We start from the raw sequence: 21520 nt of genomic DNA on the forward strand, positions 1-21520 counted from the left end.
CACTATGGCCTCCTGTCTTTTGTGTGTGTGTGTGTGGATCTGGAATGTCACTGATGCCCCAAAACCTGCCTCCTCGTCCTTCTCTTTCCCTCCCCTTCACACAGCCCAAAGAGGAAGTTCTCTGCGTTAAGTTACCATAGCATTTACGTTATACTTCTGACCTCAGTTATTTTGGTTGTTCACGGGTTTCTTTTCTCCACTGGGCTGTGAGCATTTTTAGGGCAGAAACCTACTGTCCTTCACCTACCTTCACACCCCCAGCACCTAACAAAAGCAAAGTGCTCGTCATAGGAGCTCAAAAGTTTTGGAAGGAAGGATATTCATGGAGATGATTGTTGCCTTTTAAATATTTGATATGCTTTTGGACTTGATATAGGCTGCTGTTAATATGTTAATCCTGATAACAGGTTTCTAACATTACCGTGTTCGTTTCCTGACCAGCAAAATAAGAATGTTAACCTGTGCCACAGTGGCAATTTATATGCAAGAATCAATAGTTCAAGTACCAGGAAGAAGTGTGGTTAGGAGGTTGGCAATGTGAATCCAAACTCCCTTCTCAAAGCCCTTTGAAGGAAAGCGAGGGGTAGTCTTCTACGATGAAGACACAGGTTTGGGGTATCTCTTTTTGCCTGGATTTGCTTAGATATAAAAATAGGGGATTGGATTACAGCTCTTCTTCTCCTTTAAGTCTAAAATTAGGTGATTCCGGTGGTTGTACTTAACAGGTGTTTAAATATTGCATAAATTTTTCTCTGTGCTCAAATTAGCAATAAAAGCTACAAAGACTTGCTTTTTTACCAGTGCCTCGAAAACATATGCAGAAGTTCATTTGACCCTGAATAATGGCTGTGCAAACACATTAAGTGGTCATTTCCACAACTGTTCTGTGTCTTTAAGAGACCTCGCTTGTTAAGCTGGAAGATCATTGAACCATATGAGGGTCAATAAAAGAATACAAAGTCACCGGTTGGTGATTTCGGTACAAGGAACTTAATCGTAGTTGAGTATCTGTGTCCATATGCTGCTGGCCATCAAAAGGGGAGTGTTTGATCTTCAGCAGCTTGCCCTTCCTCAGGATGGTTTCTGGAAAACTGATCAAGCTCCTGGTTTTTGAGCTTTTCGAGTTTGCTGCTTTCTCCATTCCCACGCTTGTGATTGTGGAACAGTTTGCCACCAACTATCAAACAAAGACGGGGAGCCCTGAGAAAACACATTATTGGCTGATTGTTTCCTGTTCGATTGCCTATGTGGCTTCAGTGACTCTGCTGATTTGGGTTCCCATAAAAGTTCTCTTATACAGGAAGCATGCCTTTTCCAAAAAAATTAAAGGATGGTAAGTAAAAGGATTCTTAAAGCAAGGAATCTCTGTGATGCTTTCATAGAGAATTTCTCAGGTGCTACGGGTAGGGATGTTAGCATAGCACAAATGTACATAATGTATATGCACATTATGATTAATGAGAAGTCATTGTCACCATTTCTATAATTGTATTGCTATTATGGTATCTTCTATATTTTTATAGGGGCCTTTTTTACTGCCTGTTAGCAACAAATTACATGTATTCATAAGTTCGTAGTTAGCATGAGTCTATGATACCCTGAGTACTGTATGTTGGCCCTAATTCCTTTGTTCACTAAATTGCATAAAGTTATCACAGCTAATTTATAGAAATCTTAATTACAGAATGATAATATGGAATTTTACTTTTACAAATATTTACATTACAAAACAAAGTAATGTCTATTTTGAAATGTCTAATTGCATTGTTTTTCGGGTCTGAAGCATCCTTTGGCCTTTAGCCAACTGAGATTTTTAACTGGTTCCTTTGCTTAGATTTTTTATTGTTATTATTATTTTAAATATAATTTATCGTCAAATTGACTAACATACAGTATGCAAAGTGTGCCCTTAGTTTTGGGGGTAGATTCCTATGGTTCATTGCTTACATATAACACCCAGTTCCTTCGTTTAGATTTTTAAAAATAATACTTTACTATGTTAGTAAATTTTTTTTACCCTGGTGGTGGGGGGGGGGACTATTTCAATAATAATACAGAAATATTTTAAATAAATTAGGATCTAATGTTGCTTTAACTTAACAGTTTAGCTAATGTTGTATCGCCTGTATTGAGTACAAATTATTTCAGATACTAAGATATTTTTCCTCTCAGATCTTTATTTATTTAAAAAAATTTTTTTAATTTAGTGTTTATTTATTTTTGAGAGAGGGAGAGACAGAGTGAGAGTGAGAGAGAGGCAAACACAGAATCCGAAGCAGGCTTCAGGCTCTGAGCTGTCAGCACAGAGCCTAAAGTGGGGCTCGAACTCACAAACTGTAAGATCATGACCTAAGCTGAAGTCAGATGCTTAACTGACTGAGCCACCCAGATGCCACTATTTTTTTAAGTTTATTTATTTATTTAGAGAGAGTGGGAGGAGAGCACAAGTGGGGGGAAGGCAGAGAGAGAGAGAGGAAGAGAGAATATCCCAAGTAGGCTCTGCACTGACAGCACAGAGCCCCATGTGGGGCTCGAACTCAAGAACTCTGCGATCATGACCTGAGCCAAAATCTAGAGTCAGATGCTTAACTGACTAAGCCACCCAGGCATTCCCCCTTTTGGAACTTTAGATCAGATTTCTACTCATCTAAGATTTCTTACTTTTCTTTGATAAGTTAACCCTTCTTTCAGGCTGATCTTTTATTTTAAAGTCAAACAACATCAACCCACTTGAAAAGCAAGCAGCAGAGATTTTAACAAGGGCAGAAATGTAAAAATAATAGATACAGAAATCTAGCTAGAAATACTGTCGGGAGGATGCAGACCTGGAGAGCCAAAGTGTGGAGTTCAAGAGGTCCTTTAGGTGTTGATTTAGGATGTGGCTCCATGAAACTTGCCGGGGGACTTTCAGTTCCCTGAGGGCAAAGATCTTGAAGGGTTTCCAGAAGTAAACCATTTGGTTTACACTGCGTTTATTGGTGCAGTTTAAGGATTTTCCAAACCTTGACCCGAATCCTCAGGATATCTGTCAAGTGGAATTGGAGCTCAGCTGGGCCCTCCACTCCTCATATCACCTTGGAGTTGCTTTGACTGTCCAGGACTCCTGGCTGGGCTGGGAGTTTTGAGGGAAGAATGGAACACCCAAATGACCAGTGGCTTTCTATTAGTTTACTCCAGCCCTGGAAGGCACTCCTTGATTCTTTTTTTTTTTTTTTTTTTTTTTTTTTTTTTGCCATTAACTCAAACCTCTGGGATCCTAGGTTCTGAATATCATCCAGGCAGCAAACCTTCCATATCAGTTATTACCATCATCATCATCATCAAGTTATAACTGCTTCTTTACTGATCACGTATGTGCTTAGAGATTTATATGTGAATTTCATTTCCTTCTATACCATCTTGTGAGGGAGTTATTTTCATGACTTTATCATTATTATTCCCAAAGGGAAACTTATTATCAGAGAAGGGTTATGCAACTTCCCTGGTCAATAACTAGTGAGTGAGAGGACGAGACTTTGGACCTCTGTCCTTCTGACTCCATATTTGGTATTTCAGCCACTATCCCAAACTGCCTCTTTGAGTGACAAGGTCCGAATCTACTGGAGGCATTTGAGAGTAAGGAAGGCAGTGTGGTCCTTCATTTATTTCTACTTTCCAGTGCACGTTCTGCTTTATAAATCTGGTTCACGTGTCCCCCTTGGGCTAACATGTCCTGGGCTGTCCCAGTTACATCTTTCAGTGAATTCTTCAGGGAAACACTCTTCTGGCCTTTCATTTTCCTTTGCAGGTGTGGCTGGCCCCAGGTGTTCTAAATAGATACACTATAGGTTATCTGTAATTTCAATGAAACTGTGAAATTATTTCCTCATAGCCTCATTCATGAGCGCTGTCATATTGCTGTCTCTTACCGTAGGTTCCTGTGGGCATTGTGAGCCCCATGAATCTGGTATTTAGGAGAGAATGAGTTATCCAGCTAGTAGAGTGTATGTCCTGGCCACACAGCTAAGGGGTGCAGACCTGAGTTCAAATCCCAGCTTTGACATTGACTGCGAAGACTTGTATGAGTTATTTAAGTTCTTTGAATTTTAATTGTCTCGTGAGCAAAATGGGGACAACCTCGGTTTTTCACCTGAGTGCTGTTTTAAGAAACGGAATAAGATTATGCAGATAAAGTTCCATGCATAATACCTGGCACATGGGAAGGATTCAGTGCATATTATTGTTATTACCTCAGGCTGAATTTAGTATTTCCATTTAAAACATGATCTTGTTTAATCCTCCGAATGAGAAATAGTAGAACTGATGATAAAACTGATTAAACTGAAGAAAATTATATGCCATCAGTGATACTCTTTGAACTTAGAAAATCTTGGAGGTCTCTTTTATCCTTCGAGAAAAATGAAGACCAATAGCGTGATATCAACGAATATCTTTTTTTTTTTTTTAATTTTTTTTTTCAACGTTTATTTATTTTTGGGACAGAGAGAGACAGAGCATGAACGGGGGAGGGGCAGAGAGAGAGGGAGACACAGAATCGGAAACAGGCTCCAGGCTCTGAGCCATCAGCCCAGAGCCTGACGCGGGGCTCGAACTCACGGACCGCGAGATCGTGACCTGGCTGAAGTCGGACGCTTAACCGACTGCGCCACTCAGGCGCCCCAACGAATATCTTATAAAGTGTTTGGCATATATACAGTGCTTTTATGTTTTATTTTTTCACTTGACCTGCACACCAGGGTTACGAGGTTGACCAAGGGATATAATTCCTATTTTGTAGGGAAGGAAACAATGTCAGAGAGCTTAAGACATACACACTAAATCAACAGTAGAGCCTGAACTTTAATCCAGTGCTCTTTACTTTTGTGGGACACTTCCTCATTCTCTTTAGAATGATTGTTTCTTTTCAGGGATGCCTGTCTTAATTCGTAATAGGCTAGGGAGATGATTTGAGGAATGAGGAAAAGCTATTTATAAACACACCAAATTGTATATCCCAGTAAATGAGAGAAATCCTTTCCTGGGGTGTTAGTGAACATGCGAAACCATTGAACTATAGGGCTAGCCTGCAACTGGGGAAGATATCAGTGAAGAGGGTCCCAGGGGATAAGATAATGATGGAGAATTTGTGGGGATTCTCAGAATGCCTTGGGACCCTGGGCTGCGTTTCAGAAATTCTCTCAAGTCTTTCAGCGTATAATTACTTTAGATGGTGACATGTCAGGAATTCTGGGCAGTGCCCCCTTGGAAAGACCCCAACATTTTGGACTGCATTTTGCCTTGCTTAAGTCCTTAATCTCTTAGACAGAATTTGCTGTCGATTCGTTTAAGACAGTGGTAGTAACAGTAGTAGCTGTTGTAGTTGCAGTAAAATGAAAGCAAGTCTTTGTTGAACAGCTGCTATGTACCAAGCATGGGTGTAAACACATTGCCTATATTATCTTAGTTAATTCTCTAACCTTTATGGGTAAGAAGACTTACAGTGCCCATCTTACAAATGAGGGAACTGAGGCGCCGAAGTTACACAGCCACACAGCCAGTGAGCCGTGGAGCCCACGCTGACTTCAGGGGGGTCTGTCTCCGCAGCCTGGTCTCTTGAACACCTTACTGTTCCACAGTGGCACACACAGGGCATGTGCACAGCGCGAATAACATCTGGGCACTGCCGGACGGGCTGGATAAACTGAAGGAAGCAGAGCTTGCCCTTTTCAGTCCCGGGAAGGTCATCCGTTAATCACCGTGAGCTAAACACGGGCGCTTAACAGCACTCCCATGTCTCCCAGTGGACTCTCCTCTCCTTAACTACTCAGTAGCAATGATTTTCCGATACTTGACGACAGGCTTTTTCTTCCTTGCCCCACCGTATCCAGTAAATCAGAAAGAGTATACTTACACGTGCTTTTCTCTCCCACTTTGTGCAATAAGTCACCAAATTCCATTAATTCTCCCTCTTTCGTGTCTCTGGCATCACCTCTGTGTTCTCCATGACTGTTTTCTTCACCCCAGTGAGGCACTAACTTCCAGGACCATCATACATGGCCATGGTTCCCCACGTTTTCATACATTCAAGTCCGATGTCACATCATTTGTCCTGACGGTTTTGTTCAGGGAAGCATGAAGAACATTTTCTTCACTGATGCTGGGGCTCTGGTAGCCTTCACCAGCTGGTGTCTTGTCCTTTGCTTCTTTTCCCCTTCCCCCTCCCTTTGCAGTCCTTGTTGACAGAGTAAAAATCTTCATGAAAAATGTTTTCTGCACATCAGTCCTGCCCCTTAAAAATCGACTCTTCCCCTTGCTTGTACAATGGTATTGGCATTATACCATAGAATCCTAAAGCTCAAAGGCACCTGAGAGTTCTACGACACTCTTTCTTACCATGCGGGTAGACAATGGACCTCTGATTTAATTTTTTTTTTAATTTTTTAATGTTTATTTATTTTTGAGAGACAGAGTGTGAGTGGGGGAGGGGCAGAGAGCGAGGGAGGCACAGAATCGGAAGCAGGCTCCAGGCTCTGAGCTCAGCACAGAGCCTGACGCAGGGCTGGAACCCACAAACCATGAGATCATGACCCGAGACGAAGTCTGAAGCTTAACTGACTGAGCCACCCAGACGCCCCTGCCCTCCCTATATATGCCAGTGAATTTGGCCATGGCCAGGAGCTCTATCCATTTCCCCCTGCCCCATTTTTCCCTTTTGATTGCTTTGCAAGTACTCTCATTGGCTCATAATATAAAATGCCACTGATCAGTCCCAAAACCGTGTCTCCAGAGGTGACTTTCCTGAGCTCACTGTGTCTATATGAACGTTTTTCAAATGTTTAAAAGTATACACATCTCAACTACGTCCCATGGCAGTCTGCGAAGTCTTCTCTTCTCCAGTGTCCAGGCTTTATCAGGTATTCTTGTCCTGTGATTTCTGGACCTTTTTCCCTTTTGGATATTTCCTTGGGATGATGACTGGCTTGTTAATGTCCAGACATGATCTCATTGATACCCAGCTGTCCTGTTGATGCAGCTATTGGTGTGAGGTATTGACTTCAACTGCAACAGTGTCACTTTCATAACTGAGTCTCATAACTGAGACTAAAACTCCTAGAAAAACTTGCTCTTGTCACACGGTTACCTCATCTTGTGCTTAGGCAACTTCCTGAGCCTGTAAGTGCCATAAAGCCAGACTGTCCCTTACGTGTCTTTCTGTCCTTACAACTGAGTGTAGTTCACACATTTAACAAGGGCTTGGATGAGTGGGCGAATGGATGAATGCAGAACTTGGCTTGTTGCATGAGCTCACTGGGGTTAGTGTTTTTTGTTGGGAAGTTAATGGCAGACTGTGGGAAGCCTTGAAAGACAAGGAAGGAAGCCTTGACTTGAAGAGCTAGGTGATCGAGAATGTTTAGGGGTTTCTGAGCAGAGTGGTTTCCCAAGTTATTATCTGATGCATTCCGTTCCCTGTGCTTTCCCTGTGAGAAATCTCATGGTCAGAATTCTTGCTGCACAAATAGGAATCTTTAACTCACCGTGGCTTGAACTCAGGGCTTTCTTCGTGGGCCTACTCCTGGGGGAGACCTTCTTCCTGATGCTTTACTACAGACACACACAGAGCTCTGTAGTGCTCTAACTCATCTTCCCTCCGGACTTACACCATGTCTACAGGTCCTTCTCAGCCGTGTTGTGCTCTCATTGACGCCTTGCGCTAGTCTTAGCGTGAGTCCCCCTTCAAAGATGTGTCTGTGGCATTTCCAGCATAAATTTCATTGTATAGATTTCCTAAGATTGCCGTTGCAAACTACCACAAACATGGGGGCTTAAATGATAGACCTGTATTGTCTCTCACTTGTGGACGTTAGAAATCTGAGATCACGGTGTTGGTTGGTTCCTTCGAGGGCTGTAGGGGGAATCCGTCCCAGGCCTCTCTCCCAGCTTCTGGTCGTTCGCTGGCACTCTTTAGCATTCTTTAGCTTATAGACGCATCACCCTGATGTCTACCTTCATCGTCGCATAGTGTTCCTCCCTGTATCTCCTCACATAGTCTTTCCTCTGTGCGTATCTGTCTCCCAATTTTCCCTTTTCATAAGGACACCAGTCTTGTTGCATTAGAGCCCACCCTAATTGTTAACTTATTGCCTCTGGAAACACTATTTCCAAATACAGTCCCATTCTGAGGTACTAGGAGGTTGGGACTTCAACATGTCTCTTTTAGGGGAACATAATTCAACCTGTGACAGTCTGCCCTCTGGCCCTCCCCCAAATTCATGTTCTTCCCACATGCAGAATAGATTCACTGAAACCTAGCGGGGCAAATGTCACTAAATTGTAAGGCTTGACAATAATCCTCTGTGGCTGGACGTTCTGCCCTCAGGATGGGAGAGCCTTTCCTTCCCTGGCCTCTGGGTCTAAGGAGGGAGCCTCTGGGCCTGCAGTGGAGCCTCTCAGGCCCCTAGAGCCATCTCAGAGGATAATACATATTCACAGCCAAGTAGCTCCACCAGCCCATTTCCTGCCTCTTGCATCCCAGAAGTCTAACAGCCTTCCTTCCTTTTGTCCCATCTCTGTCCCCCGTTAGTCCAAGCTGGCAGTGCCAATATTTCTGCTGAGATAGGTGATTGGGTTCACAAGGCACACCCTTAGTATCTTCTCTAGAACACACCCTTTCATTTTCTACAATATGGATAGACTGAGAAATATCCAAATCTTCAAGTTCTGGTTCCTTTTTGCTTAACGATTCCTTCTTCAATTTATCTCTCTCTCCCCTCTTATATTTTACTAAGTTCTGGTTCCTTTTTGCCTAACAATTCCTTCGTCAATTTATTCCTCTCCTCTTGTATTTTGCTATCATCAGCAGTGCCTTCAGTGTTTTGCTTAGAAATCTCAGCTAAATATCTGAGTTCGTCGACTGTGGGTTCTATTTTCTACCCAGCAGAACACAGTTCAGCCAAGGTTCTGCCACTTTCTTTTTTTTTAAAAAAATTTTTTAACGTTTATTTATTTTTGAGACAGAGAGAGACAGAGTGTGAACGGGGGAAGGTCAGAGAGAGAGGGAGACACAGAATCTGAAACAGGCTCCAGGCTCTGAGCTGTCAGCACAGAGCCCAACGCGGGGCTCGAACTCACGGACCGCGAGATCATGACCTGAGCCGAAGCCGGCCGCTCAACCGACTGAGCCACCCAGGCGCCCCTCTGCCACTTTCTAGAAAGGATCACCTTTCCTCCAGTTGCCAACAACATGGTCCTCCTTTCTGCCTGAGATCTCACCAGAAACACCTTGAACATTCACGTTTGTAGCATTTCTGTTTGGGACAATGTGCGTATTCTCTAAGATTGTTAGAGGCTTTTCTACATCTCTCCTCTTTTTCTCTCCTAGCTTTCACCAGAATCTCCTGTAATGCCCATATTTTTCTAACAGTCTCTTCTAGGCAGTCCAGCCTGTTTCTATCATGTGTCTTCAGACTCCACCAGATTACCCATTACCCTGTTCCAAAGCCACTTCCACATTTTTAGGTATTTGTTACCAGTAGTACCCCCTACCTGTAGAGCAAACTGTGTATTAGTTTTGTAGCATAGCCATAACAAAGTACTGGGTGACAAATGTGTTGTGTCCCTGTTCTGGAGGCTAGTCGTCTTGAGATCAAAGTGTCCGTTGGTTCCTTCTGAGGGCTGGTGGTTCACCGGCACTCTGGCATTCCTTGGCTTACAGATGCGTCACCCTGATTGATCTCTGCCTTCATCGTCACATGGTGTCTTCCTGCGTTTCTTCACATAATCCTCCCTCTGTACATTCTCCAAATTTTCCCTTTTAATAAGGACACCAGTCGTGTTGGATTAGGGCCCACCTTAATGACCTCATTTTAACTCACTAGCTCTGGAAAGACCGTATTTCCAGATAAGGTTACACTGTAAGGTACCAGGAGTTGAAACTTGAACATAATCTTTGGGGAGGAACATAATTTAACCCACAACACTTATTAATAAATTGTAATAAATCTATGTTAGCAGTAAGTCAAGCTTTTAGAATACAGATTATCATTATTGCTGGATACATAAGATGCAGAACTTGGATTAGAAACAGGTTGCATCTTCATTTTCCCTGTAGCCTCTAACTGAAAACTAGCATTTCTTTCCATTTTGCATGTTGGTAACAAAGCACACTACAAGTACCAGAACCTAATAACTTCATTAAGTAGATCTTTTCATATCATATATGTTAGATCTTTTCATACCACATTACAATTGTTGCAGATACTTCTTAATGTGGCTAATGATCTTCGCTACCTTGACATTCTGAATGATTTCAGTTTCCACTAGCTCTTGAGCGTTCCAAAGAAAATAAGGAGACAACGTGTTCATAGATGGGCACGTATATTCCTGTATAAAATTTTTAAAAGAATTTGGAATACTGTATTTCAACATAATTGCTCTGTTTTTGTTTAAAAAGAAATCTGTTTTGAAAAAGGTCCATAGGATTTACCAGATTCTCAGAAGTTTCACTGCACAAAAAAAGGCTCAAAAAACGTGGTTTTAGCTAGTGGAGATAATGTAGTGAAACCATTCAGATAAATTTCCTGCCTCCACGGAACTTACCTTGAGGATCAGCAAAGAGGAATGTGTGAAACAATAAACAAGAAATAATCAGCAGAACTTCAGGTAGTCATAAGGCCGCAGATACATATAATTTGGAATGACAACAGGGCTCCGACACGGAAGATCCAGGAATGGGGGGCATCTGGCAGAAGGTGTAGACAGTGTACAAGTTGAAGATGAGGCAAGCTTGATGTGATCATGACACAACCAGAAAGCCAGTATGGCTGGAGTTACGTGGGTTTCCAGGGACAGGAATGTCATTCTAAGTGAGAAAGAGACTAGGAGAAAGAAGAGAAACCACGTCATGTAGAACATGTAGCCTCGGGTAATAGGTTTCAAATTTGTTCTAGTTACATTGCTTACCCACTGGAGATTTTTAAAAAGTATGTAAGATGCACAGATGTGTGTATTTTGTGTGAAATACATGTAGCACAATTTACCAACTTAACCACTTTTTTTTTTTTTTTCAACGTTTATTTATTTTTGGGACAGAGAGAGACAGAGCATGAACGGGGGAGGGGCAGACAGAGAGGGAGACACAGAATCGGAAACAGGCTCCAGGCTCCGAGCCATCAGCCCAAAGCCCGATGCGGGGCTCGAACTCACGGACCGCGAGATCGTGACCTGGCTGAAGTCGGACGCTTAACCGACTGCGCCACCCAGGCGCCCCCCAACTTAACCACTTTTAAGTGTACGTATCAGTGGCATTAAACTCATTCACACTGTTGTGCCATCACCACCATCCGTCCACAGAACCTTTTCGTCTTCATTCTTGTCTCCACTCAACACTAACTCCTCATTCACCCCACCCCTTATCGTTGGAGATTTTTGAGCAGGGCAGTGATAAGATGTGTTTTACATTTTAAAAATGTAACAGTTGGCTCTATGGAGAAAACGTTGCTAGGCAAGAATAGAAATATTAACAGGAAACTGGATAGGAAGTTCTTGGAGATGAGACACGATGGTAAATGAGCTATGATGTTAGCGAAGGATGGATCTGCCACGTACTTTCAGTAATTGTACTTGCAGTAAACCAGAGAGCATTTGATGATTGGAACAGGGATGTGGGGTCTTTGTTCAGGCATGTTAAATCTGGGTTGCCCATTAGACACCCAAGTGGAGGTGCCAGAGTTGGGCATACAAGCCCAGAGCTCAGAAAAAAAAAAAAAAAGTCTATGTCTATGTCTATATCTATGTCTATGTATATATATGGAAGTCCTGGGTAAGTGGTTGATATTTAGAGCCATGGTAAGGGCACCTGGGTGGCTCAGTCAGTTAAGTGTCTGATTTCAGCTCAGGTCATGATCTCACAGTTCATAAGCTCAAGCCCTGTGTTGGGCTCTGTGCTGACAGCTGAGAGCCTGAAGCCTGCTCTGCATTGTGTGTCACCTTCTCTCTTTCTGCCCCTTCCCCACTCTTTCTCTCTCTCTCTCTCTCTCAAATAAAAATAAACATTAAAATAAAATTAAAGCCATGGGATTGCTTGAGACAATTGGGCATAAAGAGGAGGTGCAGGAGTCATCCCTGGGGCACTCTCATCTTTTAGAGCACAAGCTGAGAAGAAGAGTGCTCCACGAAGGCTCCAGCCAGAGCCAGGTGCTGCAGGAACCTGGGTCTGGGCTCAGAGAAGGAGGCAAAGCTACCTCTCAAAAACCCCATTGCACCTCCGGTTTTAGCGGGTCGGACCGAGTCTGGCTAGGAGATGGGTCTATCCTGCCCTCTCACTTATGTCTATACCTAGAACATCTAAGACAAGGATGGGATTGACAGAAGCATGGCAGGACCAAGGAGAAATTGTTAGTTATTTGGAAGAGTTCAGCACTTTTTGTACTTAGAAACACATTATCATACAAGTGTAATTAGTAAAATGTGTATTTAAGGAACGGAAATGTAAATATTTCATCATAGAAAAGCTTTGAGCATCTTTTGTCTTCCTATCAATTAATAATGCTAAGTGAGCATTTGAATTCTTTCTGTCATAAGATAGAGTATTATATATGTATTATATCTCAATAACTACTTGATTAATTGTTCATGAAGGTTTTAAGAAGTGGTCCAAAAACCACTGTGAAAAAAACCAATGGTCCAAAAACCAGTGTGAAAAATCATGTGAGATAGATAGATAGATATATAGATATATAGATATATCATGTGAGATATATATATATATATATATATATATATATATATATATATCATGTGAGATAAATATATATCTATATCTATCTCACATGATTTTTTTTTAGATCAAGTAAGAAATATCCACATGTTTTCATTTGAAATCATTCTTGGTGGGGTGACTAGGTGGCTCAGTCAGTTAAGCGTCCGACTTCAGCTCAGGTCATGATCTCCCAGTTCATGAGTTTGAGCCCCCCATCAGGCTCTGTGCTGACAACTCAGAGCCCGGAGCCTGCTTCAGATTCTGTGTCTCCCTCTCTCTCTGCCCCTCTCCCGCTCACACTCTGTCTCTCTCTCTCTCTCTCTCTCTCTCTCTCAAAAGTAAATAAACATTAAAATTTTTTTTTAAATGAAGGCGTTCTTGGTACAACATCTCTAAATGTCTTCTTTAAAAAAAAATCCATGTTATGATAGGGTATAATATAACTTAAGAAAGGCATGCTCTTGGGCTGCCTGGGTGGCTCAGTCGGTTCAGCATCCAACTCTTGATATCAGCTCAGGTCCTGATCTTGCAGTCATGGGATAGAGCCCAGTGTCGGGTGTGGGACTGAGCCTGGAGCCTGCTTGGAATTCCCTCTCTGCCCCTCCTCCCCTCAAAGTAAATAAACAAACATGGAGAGAAAAAAAAAAAGTCACATTCTTTTTTCCAGTTGGTCACCAGAGCGGAAACGTGTTGGCAGGATTCCGGTTACGGAATTATGGAAATGTTGAATGTCATTTGTCTTGCACGGTGATGCTCGTGGAAGTCCATGGCTGGCTAGTTATTTTTTTCTGGAACAAAGGTGGTGAACCTTTGTTCTAGAAAATATTCTGGGTTTTGCATGTGTTCCCCTTTGCCATACTGAAACATTTGGGAAATGGAAATGGGGAAGTAGTAGCTTCTTAGAAAAATGAGAGATGAATGGAACAGGAACTGCTAAATTAGCAAAATGTAACCGGAACTGTTGATCTTGTACATTATTGCTTTTGCTTATTTTTTGTCCTTTGCTAGGAGACCTGTTATGATGATGTGTGTTATACTCACCACACTTCCCAGCTTCAGCTTTTCTATCGCAGGGACTGAGGTATGGATTTTTTCTTTATTCTGCAAGATTTTGAGATTTTAAAATTTCCTCTATTACCAGAATATTATAGAACAGTGTGCCCGAAATTTTTCCTAAAGTTTATTCTATCCAGTCTTCTTCCAAGCTGCAATATGAATATTTAAAGTACTAAGATCACTTTTCCCCCTCTGTGATTGTGAAAGAAGGTCTAGCAACCAATTAAAAAAAATATCTTCTATGTGTGTGTGTGAAAGAGAGGAACGTTATTCCAAGATCATAAAAAAGCAAGGAATTTAAAAGTAGATTCATATTTGCCGCTTTTTACTTAATGTTTTTTGAGTGTCCTCAGTTCTAAACAATATCCAGAGGGAATACCCCTCACATTCTAAGACCTTTAATAATATATCCATTGCCTAAGGTTTTGCACATGATATTTATTTGAAAATAAGCTTGACTTTATGTTTTGACTAAATGCAGCTTCAAAAGGATTCTGATAGACAGGCATCTACAGGACAGTAATATTAGAGGCAGAACTTTCAGGCTGTGAGAATTTTATTATCTGACAAGTTCAAAGAAGAATGCCCTATTAACCTTATTAATTTGCACAATGCTGTGAGAGATGTAATTTTCACATCTCCAAAGTGAAAAAATTTAAGTACTTTATATTTTATCTGTATGTCAAGTAAGTAGTTATTAAGTGCATATCACATGCCAGGCACTGTGCTAGGTAATGAGATACAACACTCTGGAAATGTGAGAGTCTCTGGCCTTGAGTAATTGCTTATTGATAGTAGAGAGAAAAACAGTCAGCTATTAGAATAGCTATGATAGGTGTCACGAGGGGAGGGAGTCCTGGGTAGTGTATGACGTCATGAGAAATACATGATTATTAGAATGTGTCCTAGATGCTACATTTGGACGGTCTGTATAGAATATACCTTGGAAGGCTCTATAGATGTGCTTTGCATCACACAGCAATATGTGAATATTTTAATCTAGATTTATCATTTTCTCCTCCCTCCTCCCAAAAGACTCTGTAAAGCACTTAGGAGGTTCCCAAGACCTTTAAAAATTCAGTGTACAACCTTCCCCCCACCTAGCGTACAACCTTTTAAGGAAACCTATTATCCTAAAATGATGATACATTTGTACTATGATTGCCCTTTTTGATTCTTTTCTATTACGTCCTTACCCACGATTGCTTTTTTCTTTCTTTTGTTTAATTTTTTACTCGAGTGTGACACACAAATCAGAAAGTACATAAAACATACGATGTACAATATTAATGTAATACCACAAAGCAATCCCCTGTGTAGACACTACTCAGGGTCAAAAAATAAAGCTTTGCTAGTTCCCTAAAAGCCACCCCTATGTTTTTTGCAATGATTTCTATCTTAACTTCTAATTCCATAGATTGGTTTGTCCGTTTTGCATTTTTTATAATTGGAGATAAAATTATATACCTTTCTATCTCTCTATCTATATCTGTCATTTATCTCTCTTCTATCTACCTAATATGTGTCTGGCTTCTTTTTTTCACAAGTGTGGGTCATTCAGGCTTTTGTGTACAATGGTATTCCGTCGTTTTCATTCTGTGGAGTGAATTCATTCATTTCATTTTATGAATACGTTACAATTTATTTATCACTTCTGCCTCTGATGCCCACTTCAGTTGTTTCCGGTTTTGGCTGTGAACGTCTTTGAGTATGTCTATTGATGCACATATGCAAGAATTTCAGTTAATGTGCAGGAGTATAACTGATGGGACATAGATAGTCAAAGGTTCAACTGTAGCAGAAAATGCCAGTTTCCCAAAGAGATTCTACTAATTTAGACTTAACGCTAGCAGAGAATGAGCATACCCGTTGCTGCATATTCTAGCTACCTTACATTCTAAGTCTTTTAGCCATTCTGTTGGGCATATATTCTTGAATCTCATTATAGTTTTAAATTGTCATTCCCCAATATAATGAAATTGAGGGGCAGCTGGGTGGCTCAGTTGGTTAAGCTCTTGATCTCGGCTTAGGTCATGATCTCACAATTTGTGAGATCAAGCCCCGCGAAGAGCTCTGCGCTGACAGCATGAAGCTTACTTGGGATTCTCTCTCTATGCCCGCTCCCCCCGCCCTATAAATAAATAAATAAACATCTAAAAAATTAATGAAATTGAGCACTTTTTTCATCTTGCCATTTTTTCCCTATCGCGTTACTTATCTTTTTAAAATCAATTCAGGGGCGCCTGGGTGGCGCAGTCGGTTAAGCGTCCGACTTCAGCCAGGTCACGATCTCACAGTCCGTGAGTTCGAGCCCCGCGTCAGGCTCTGGGCTGATGGCTCAGAGCCTGGAGCCTGTTTCCGATTCTGTGTTTCCCCCTCTCTCTGCCCCTCCCCCGTTCATGCTCTGTCTCTCTCTGTCCCAAAAATAAATAAACATTGAAAAAAAAAATTTAAAAAAATAAAATCAATTCAGAAGTTTTTAATATATTCAGATCTCAAGCCCTTTGTGATTTTATATATTGCAAATATATTCACACTTTGTGACTTAATATTTTAATGGTATTTTGGGTGAAGAGTTCTTAATTTAAAAATAGTCCAATTTACCAGTGTTTTTTTTTTTCATGGATAGTAATTTTGGCAACTTGAAGAGATTTTGTCATAGTGTGAATCTGACCCTCAAAGTCCTGAAGCTATTCCCCTATATTATACTTTGAAGCCTATATGTTTTACCATTTTCTTTTCTTTTTCTTTTTTTAATTTTAAAAATGTTTATTTTAGAGAGAGAGCAAGAGCACAAGCGGGGAAGGGGCAGAGAGAGAAGGGGACGGAAGGTCTGAAGCGGGCTCTGCGTTGATAGCAGAGAGCCCGACATGGGGCTTGAACCCATGAACCATGAGATCATGACCTGAGCTGAAGTTGGACACTTAACCAGCTGAGCCACCGAGATGCCCCTGCCATTCTCTTTTAGATTCACAATCCATCTGAAGCGAATTTTTGTATATGTTGTGCAGTAAGGAGTCAGTCTTTTACCTCCAAATAGCATCCAATGCACTGAGCACTATTTATTAAAAAGTCTGTCTTCCCGCATTTCTCTGCACTGCTGCTTCTGTTGTAAATCACTCTGTATATATACATGGTCTATTTCAAGCCTTCTGTTTTGGCAGTATCATTTTTTTTTTAGTCTCATTTTCCCTTTATTGCATATGGAGATTTTCCCCATATACAATTATATAGTCTATGAATAATGATATATATTTATTTTCTTTCCAATACTTGCAGTGTTTATTTCCTTCTCTAGCTTCATTACACTGGCTAGGACCTCTAGTACAGTGTTGCATAGAATTGATCAGTGTTTATTTCTTTCTCTTGCCTCATGACACTGGCTAGGACTTCTAGTACAGCGTTGCATAGAATTGATCATGGTGGCACTTCCGTCATCTTCCAGATCTCAGAGGAAAAACTCTTAACATATCACCACTAATATGATGCTTGCCATAAGTTTTTATGTAGATACCATAATCAGATGAAGGAAGTCTCCCAAAACCTGGCTGGGTTTACCTGGGCTCTCTCTTCTCGGAGGACCCTGAACTCCAATATCTATCCCCCTAATTCTTTGATGTAGGGACTCTCAGAGGCTCTGCGTAGCAGTAGGGTTAGAAGAAATTGCCCATCTCACCATTGCCAGGAGCCTGCTGTTATATTTTGGTGCGTATTTACCAAGCTCTCTCTTGAACTGAAAGCTCTTCCATTGATAAGAATCTTTATTACATCTTTACAAATCCTTCAACAGCTAATGGGATTGATTACCTGAAAAGCTGGAAATCAAGCTTCTAGTCTTTTATTTATTTATTTATTTATTTATTTATTTATTTATTTTTCAACGTTTATTTATTTTTGGGACAGAGAGAGACAGAGCATGAACGGGGGAGGGGCAGAGAGAGAGGGAGACACAGAATCGGAAACAGGCTCCAGGCTCTGAGCCATCAGCCCAGAGCCTGACGCGGGGCTCGAACTCACGGACCGCGAGATCGTGACCTGGCTGAAGTCGGACGCTTAACCAACTGCACCACCCAGGCGCCCCATCTTCTAGTCTTTTAGTAAATGTCTTTGTAATTAATTTAATTTTGCTTCCAGACTATTAAAAGAATTTTAAACAAAGACAGCACAAAAGAAGTAATGCTTCTAAATGGTTTTCTGAAAACAGGTTCAAAAGAGTATTAATGGTTCTGCGGAGAACTTACCTGATACCTTACCTGATCTGCCCGTTTCTCTGGTTCTGACTTCCTTGATTGTGGTGGATATTATTGAAAAACTCAGGATATATTCTCTTAGAAGGTGGCAAAATTGTAAGTATTCTTTTAAATGTAATATTTTTAAAAGTTTGACATACTGTTTACCTTTCTGTCACCCAGTTATCTGTCGACATGTTTAATGATACCTTTTCTTACCTCTAACATTACAGTTAGAAGATTAGAAATGAAGATATCTAAATATAATTATTTTAAAAACTACTTTGATAGCTAAATAGTAATTCTTATTTGTATTTTGGTAGTACTGATAAATTAATAAACTTAGCAAATATTTAATAAGAAAAACCTTAATGTTTACTCTAGCAAGAAAATAATCTAAGTAAATTATTATGGATTTAGATTTTTAGAAACCTTCTTAAAACCTTTCAGTTTAGATGAATAAATATAGTTTTGGATATCTTTGATAGAAATTAATGTGACTACTGAATTATGTCCTAGAGAATTATGTGTTTTTAATTGTAGATTGTCAAAAAGCTAAAGATCACACTACCAAAACCAAGATATACCACATTCCTCCAAAGGGATCAGTCAAAACTAAATATAGGTTGGTCTTAAAAAAAAAAAAAAAACGATACTTTGTTAATTGAATATTTTGTTCAGTTGGTCTTAAATTTCTTCAACTTTCACTTAATTTCATGTGATAGTATCTGTGCTTAATTTATAATATGTGTCTGCTATCGTTATTGGATGACCAAGATTTTATACGTGAAATGGGTAGGTTTTGTCGAATCACTTCCTGGTGGGGTGGATGGGTTAAAGCGAGTGAGTCACAGGGGAATTCTGGAGAGTAATAGAGATGATTCCTACCTCCAGGAAGGAAAAGACCAGAGAATCACTTATGGGTCATGAGCCACCACCCTTCCGGTCACTCTTACTCCTCAAATTGAAAAATAAAACTGAGCTGGAGGCCACCAGGAAATCTGAGATTCTGAGCTTCATATTTTGCACTTTGTCCTTAGGTGGGAGACGATGGTTGTTATGTTTAACATAACACAGGTGACAAGGTAGCTAAGGTGGCAGGCAGCTAGTGGCCATCTAATGAGGAAAAGGTACCCTCAAGTTACATCTGCCCTCCAGAGTCCAGGGTATTTATTTCAAACTGAGGAGATTTGGGAATTGCCACTTTCTTTGCTACTTCTCTAGATTCCTTCTCAATGCAACCCTATCTTGAAAATGGATTGTTTTTAAAAATTCTTCCGTGTTAATAACCTTCCATGTTAATGTGAACATTCTGTGTAAGTTCTTAGTGAACATTCTCTCTCTCTTTTTTTTTTTTTTAACGTTTATTTGTTTTTGAGACAGAGACAGAGCATGAACGGGGGAGGGTCAGAGAGAGAGAGAGAGAGGGAGACACAGAATCGGAAACAGGCTCCAGGTTCTGAGCTGTCAGCACAGAGCCTGACGCGGGGCTTGAACTCACGAACCGCGAGATCGTGACCTGAGCTGAAGTCGGACGCTTAACTGACTAAGCCACCCAGGCGCCCCATGAACATTCTCTTTTTAAAAAAGTGTACATGTAAGGGCATCTGGGATCAGTGGGTTGAGAGTCCGACTCTTGGTTTGGCTCAGGTAATGATCCCAGGGTAGTGGGATCGAGCACTGCATTGGGCTCCATGCTGAGTGTGAAGCCCACTTGGGATTCATTCTCTCTCTCTCTCTCTCTCCCCCCGCTCTGCTTTTCTCCCCTGTTCTCGCTCTATCTCTGAAATAAAAAATTAAAATTAAAAATGTATGTTACATTTTTTGGAACAAGTTATATTTTAAGTGATGAGTTTGGTTGTTAAAGGAGAATTTTCTCTGTATCCAGAAATAACTATGACACTGAGCATTGACACAAGAAAACCCCAAAGAAGTCAGTCTTGGAGATAAGACCCGAGAACATTTTATACAATTGCTTTTTCTTATTTGAAGAGCCTCCTTCTTGAGCTCTTCACTGCCCAAACTTGAGCGGGCTAATGTCTGGTTGAATAGCTCTACCCTTTAATAAAGTCCCACTTTAAAAAACTAGCATTCACTCAAAACACCTTTGCAAATATTAATTATACATGCATTTAATTTTTGTACAAGCTTTTGAACTCAAATAGTCCCCTTTACTCATTTTAAAACATGCATACTAACAAAATGGATTATGTGAGCTTTGAGTGTTATCATTTATCCTCTGGAACTTAATACATAAAGTCATAAACATGTAAATTGTAATACATAAGTCTGAACATAAACCAGTAGGCTAAAAATATGCTGTTGTTGCATGTGGTACTTTAGAATCCAAGAGGTTGGGTAGGGGTGGGTGGTGAACGAGCTTTAAAAACATTTGGCTCCCTTTAGAAAAGGTTGGGAAAGGTAATATATTGTGCTCGGTCCAGAGAGTTTGAAAGGCATACCCATCGGTCAACTTGTAACAGCCATGATCCTATAGTAGAGGAAACTAAGGTAATCTGCAGTGCTTGGATTTATGGGCCCCCTTGTGCCATAATTCCAAGCTACAGAAGCTTGATCTTTGTGTAGCTTTTCCTTTACTAAAATTTTAAATAGAAGTTATTCTATATTTAAAAAAAAAGTGCTCATGCTTAAAGCAGTCTTAACGGGATCAAGGAGTCCTTTCCACTAACTTTCTGTTACCAGTTGAAATATCTCAGTATCAAGGGATGATCATGTCAGAACATGTCCATGCATTATTTCACACAGCCTGAGCCTCACACGGGAATATTTTCTGGTGCCTAGATCTCTGAGGCATGGCAGTCTCGCAGATGTCATACCTAATAATGGCAAGTCCCAGTCTTGGGAACAAATAGTAAGAATACAGTGTATCGCCTGAATGTCCCCAGCTCATATTAGCATGTGGGTATTTCTGTTTGAATTTTGTTAGCTCAGTCCCAACCAATGAATGACTGGGCCCCCATCTTTCTTCCTCTTCCATATTGTTCCCTCTCCCAGAACAAAGGTGAGTCTCCTGTGGTCTCATTTATTGGTCCAGACTGCTGAATATTCCATCGCTCCTGCTTTTTTTCCATTCGTCATTCTTATGCACAAACAACTTTGCCTGCTATTTTCCCACCACTCTTGCCTGACTCTGTGTTCTAAACACTTTTCATCCTGCTATGACTTGCCTCCCAGGGAATATCCTAGTTTCTCCTTACATCAGTCTTAACCTATATTGTCTGAACCCCAAATCATGGTCACTATTAGGTTCCCTTTGCCCCCACCCAGATTCCTTAACCTCCATAAAAACCCGCGAATGCAAACAGACACACAAACAAGTCAATGGTTGGACGCAAAGTTTCAGTTCGACCTGTAGGGACTCACTTGAACAGCCTAAGCCTGCCTCAAGCACCATGTTATAAGTGGTAGAATAGAGTATCATAGTTAAAGTACTATGGGGCTACACGTGAAGAAATATTTCATTTTATCTAAGGTGTTG

At 40.8% G+C, this 21520-nt stretch overlaps 1 protein-coding gene across 1 annotated transcript in view; it reads left to right on the forward strand.

Moving 5' to 3' along the window:
* Positions 1-898: 898 nt before the first annotated feature.
* The window catches only part of TMEM236 (transmembrane protein 236), a 36442-nt gene continuing 15820 nt past the window's right edge, over positions 899-21520 (forward strand). The window contains exons 1-3 of the mRNA XM_045466264.1: positions 899-1333; positions 13745-13817; positions 17997-18138. Coding sequence (XP_045322220.1) covers positions 1077-1333; positions 13745-13817; positions 17997-18138 — 472 coding nt within the window. The 5' untranslated portion in view covers positions 899-1076. The remainder of the gene's footprint in view (positions 1334-13744; positions 13818-17996; positions 18139-21520) is intronic.

This window comes from Leopardus geoffroyi, chromosome B4 (genome assembly GCF_018350155.1).
Source record: "Leopardus geoffroyi isolate Oge1 chromosome B4, O.geoffroyi_Oge1_pat1.0, whole genome shotgun sequence".
NCBI lineage: Eukaryota > Metazoa > Chordata > Mammalia > Carnivora > Felidae > Leopardus > Leopardus geoffroyi.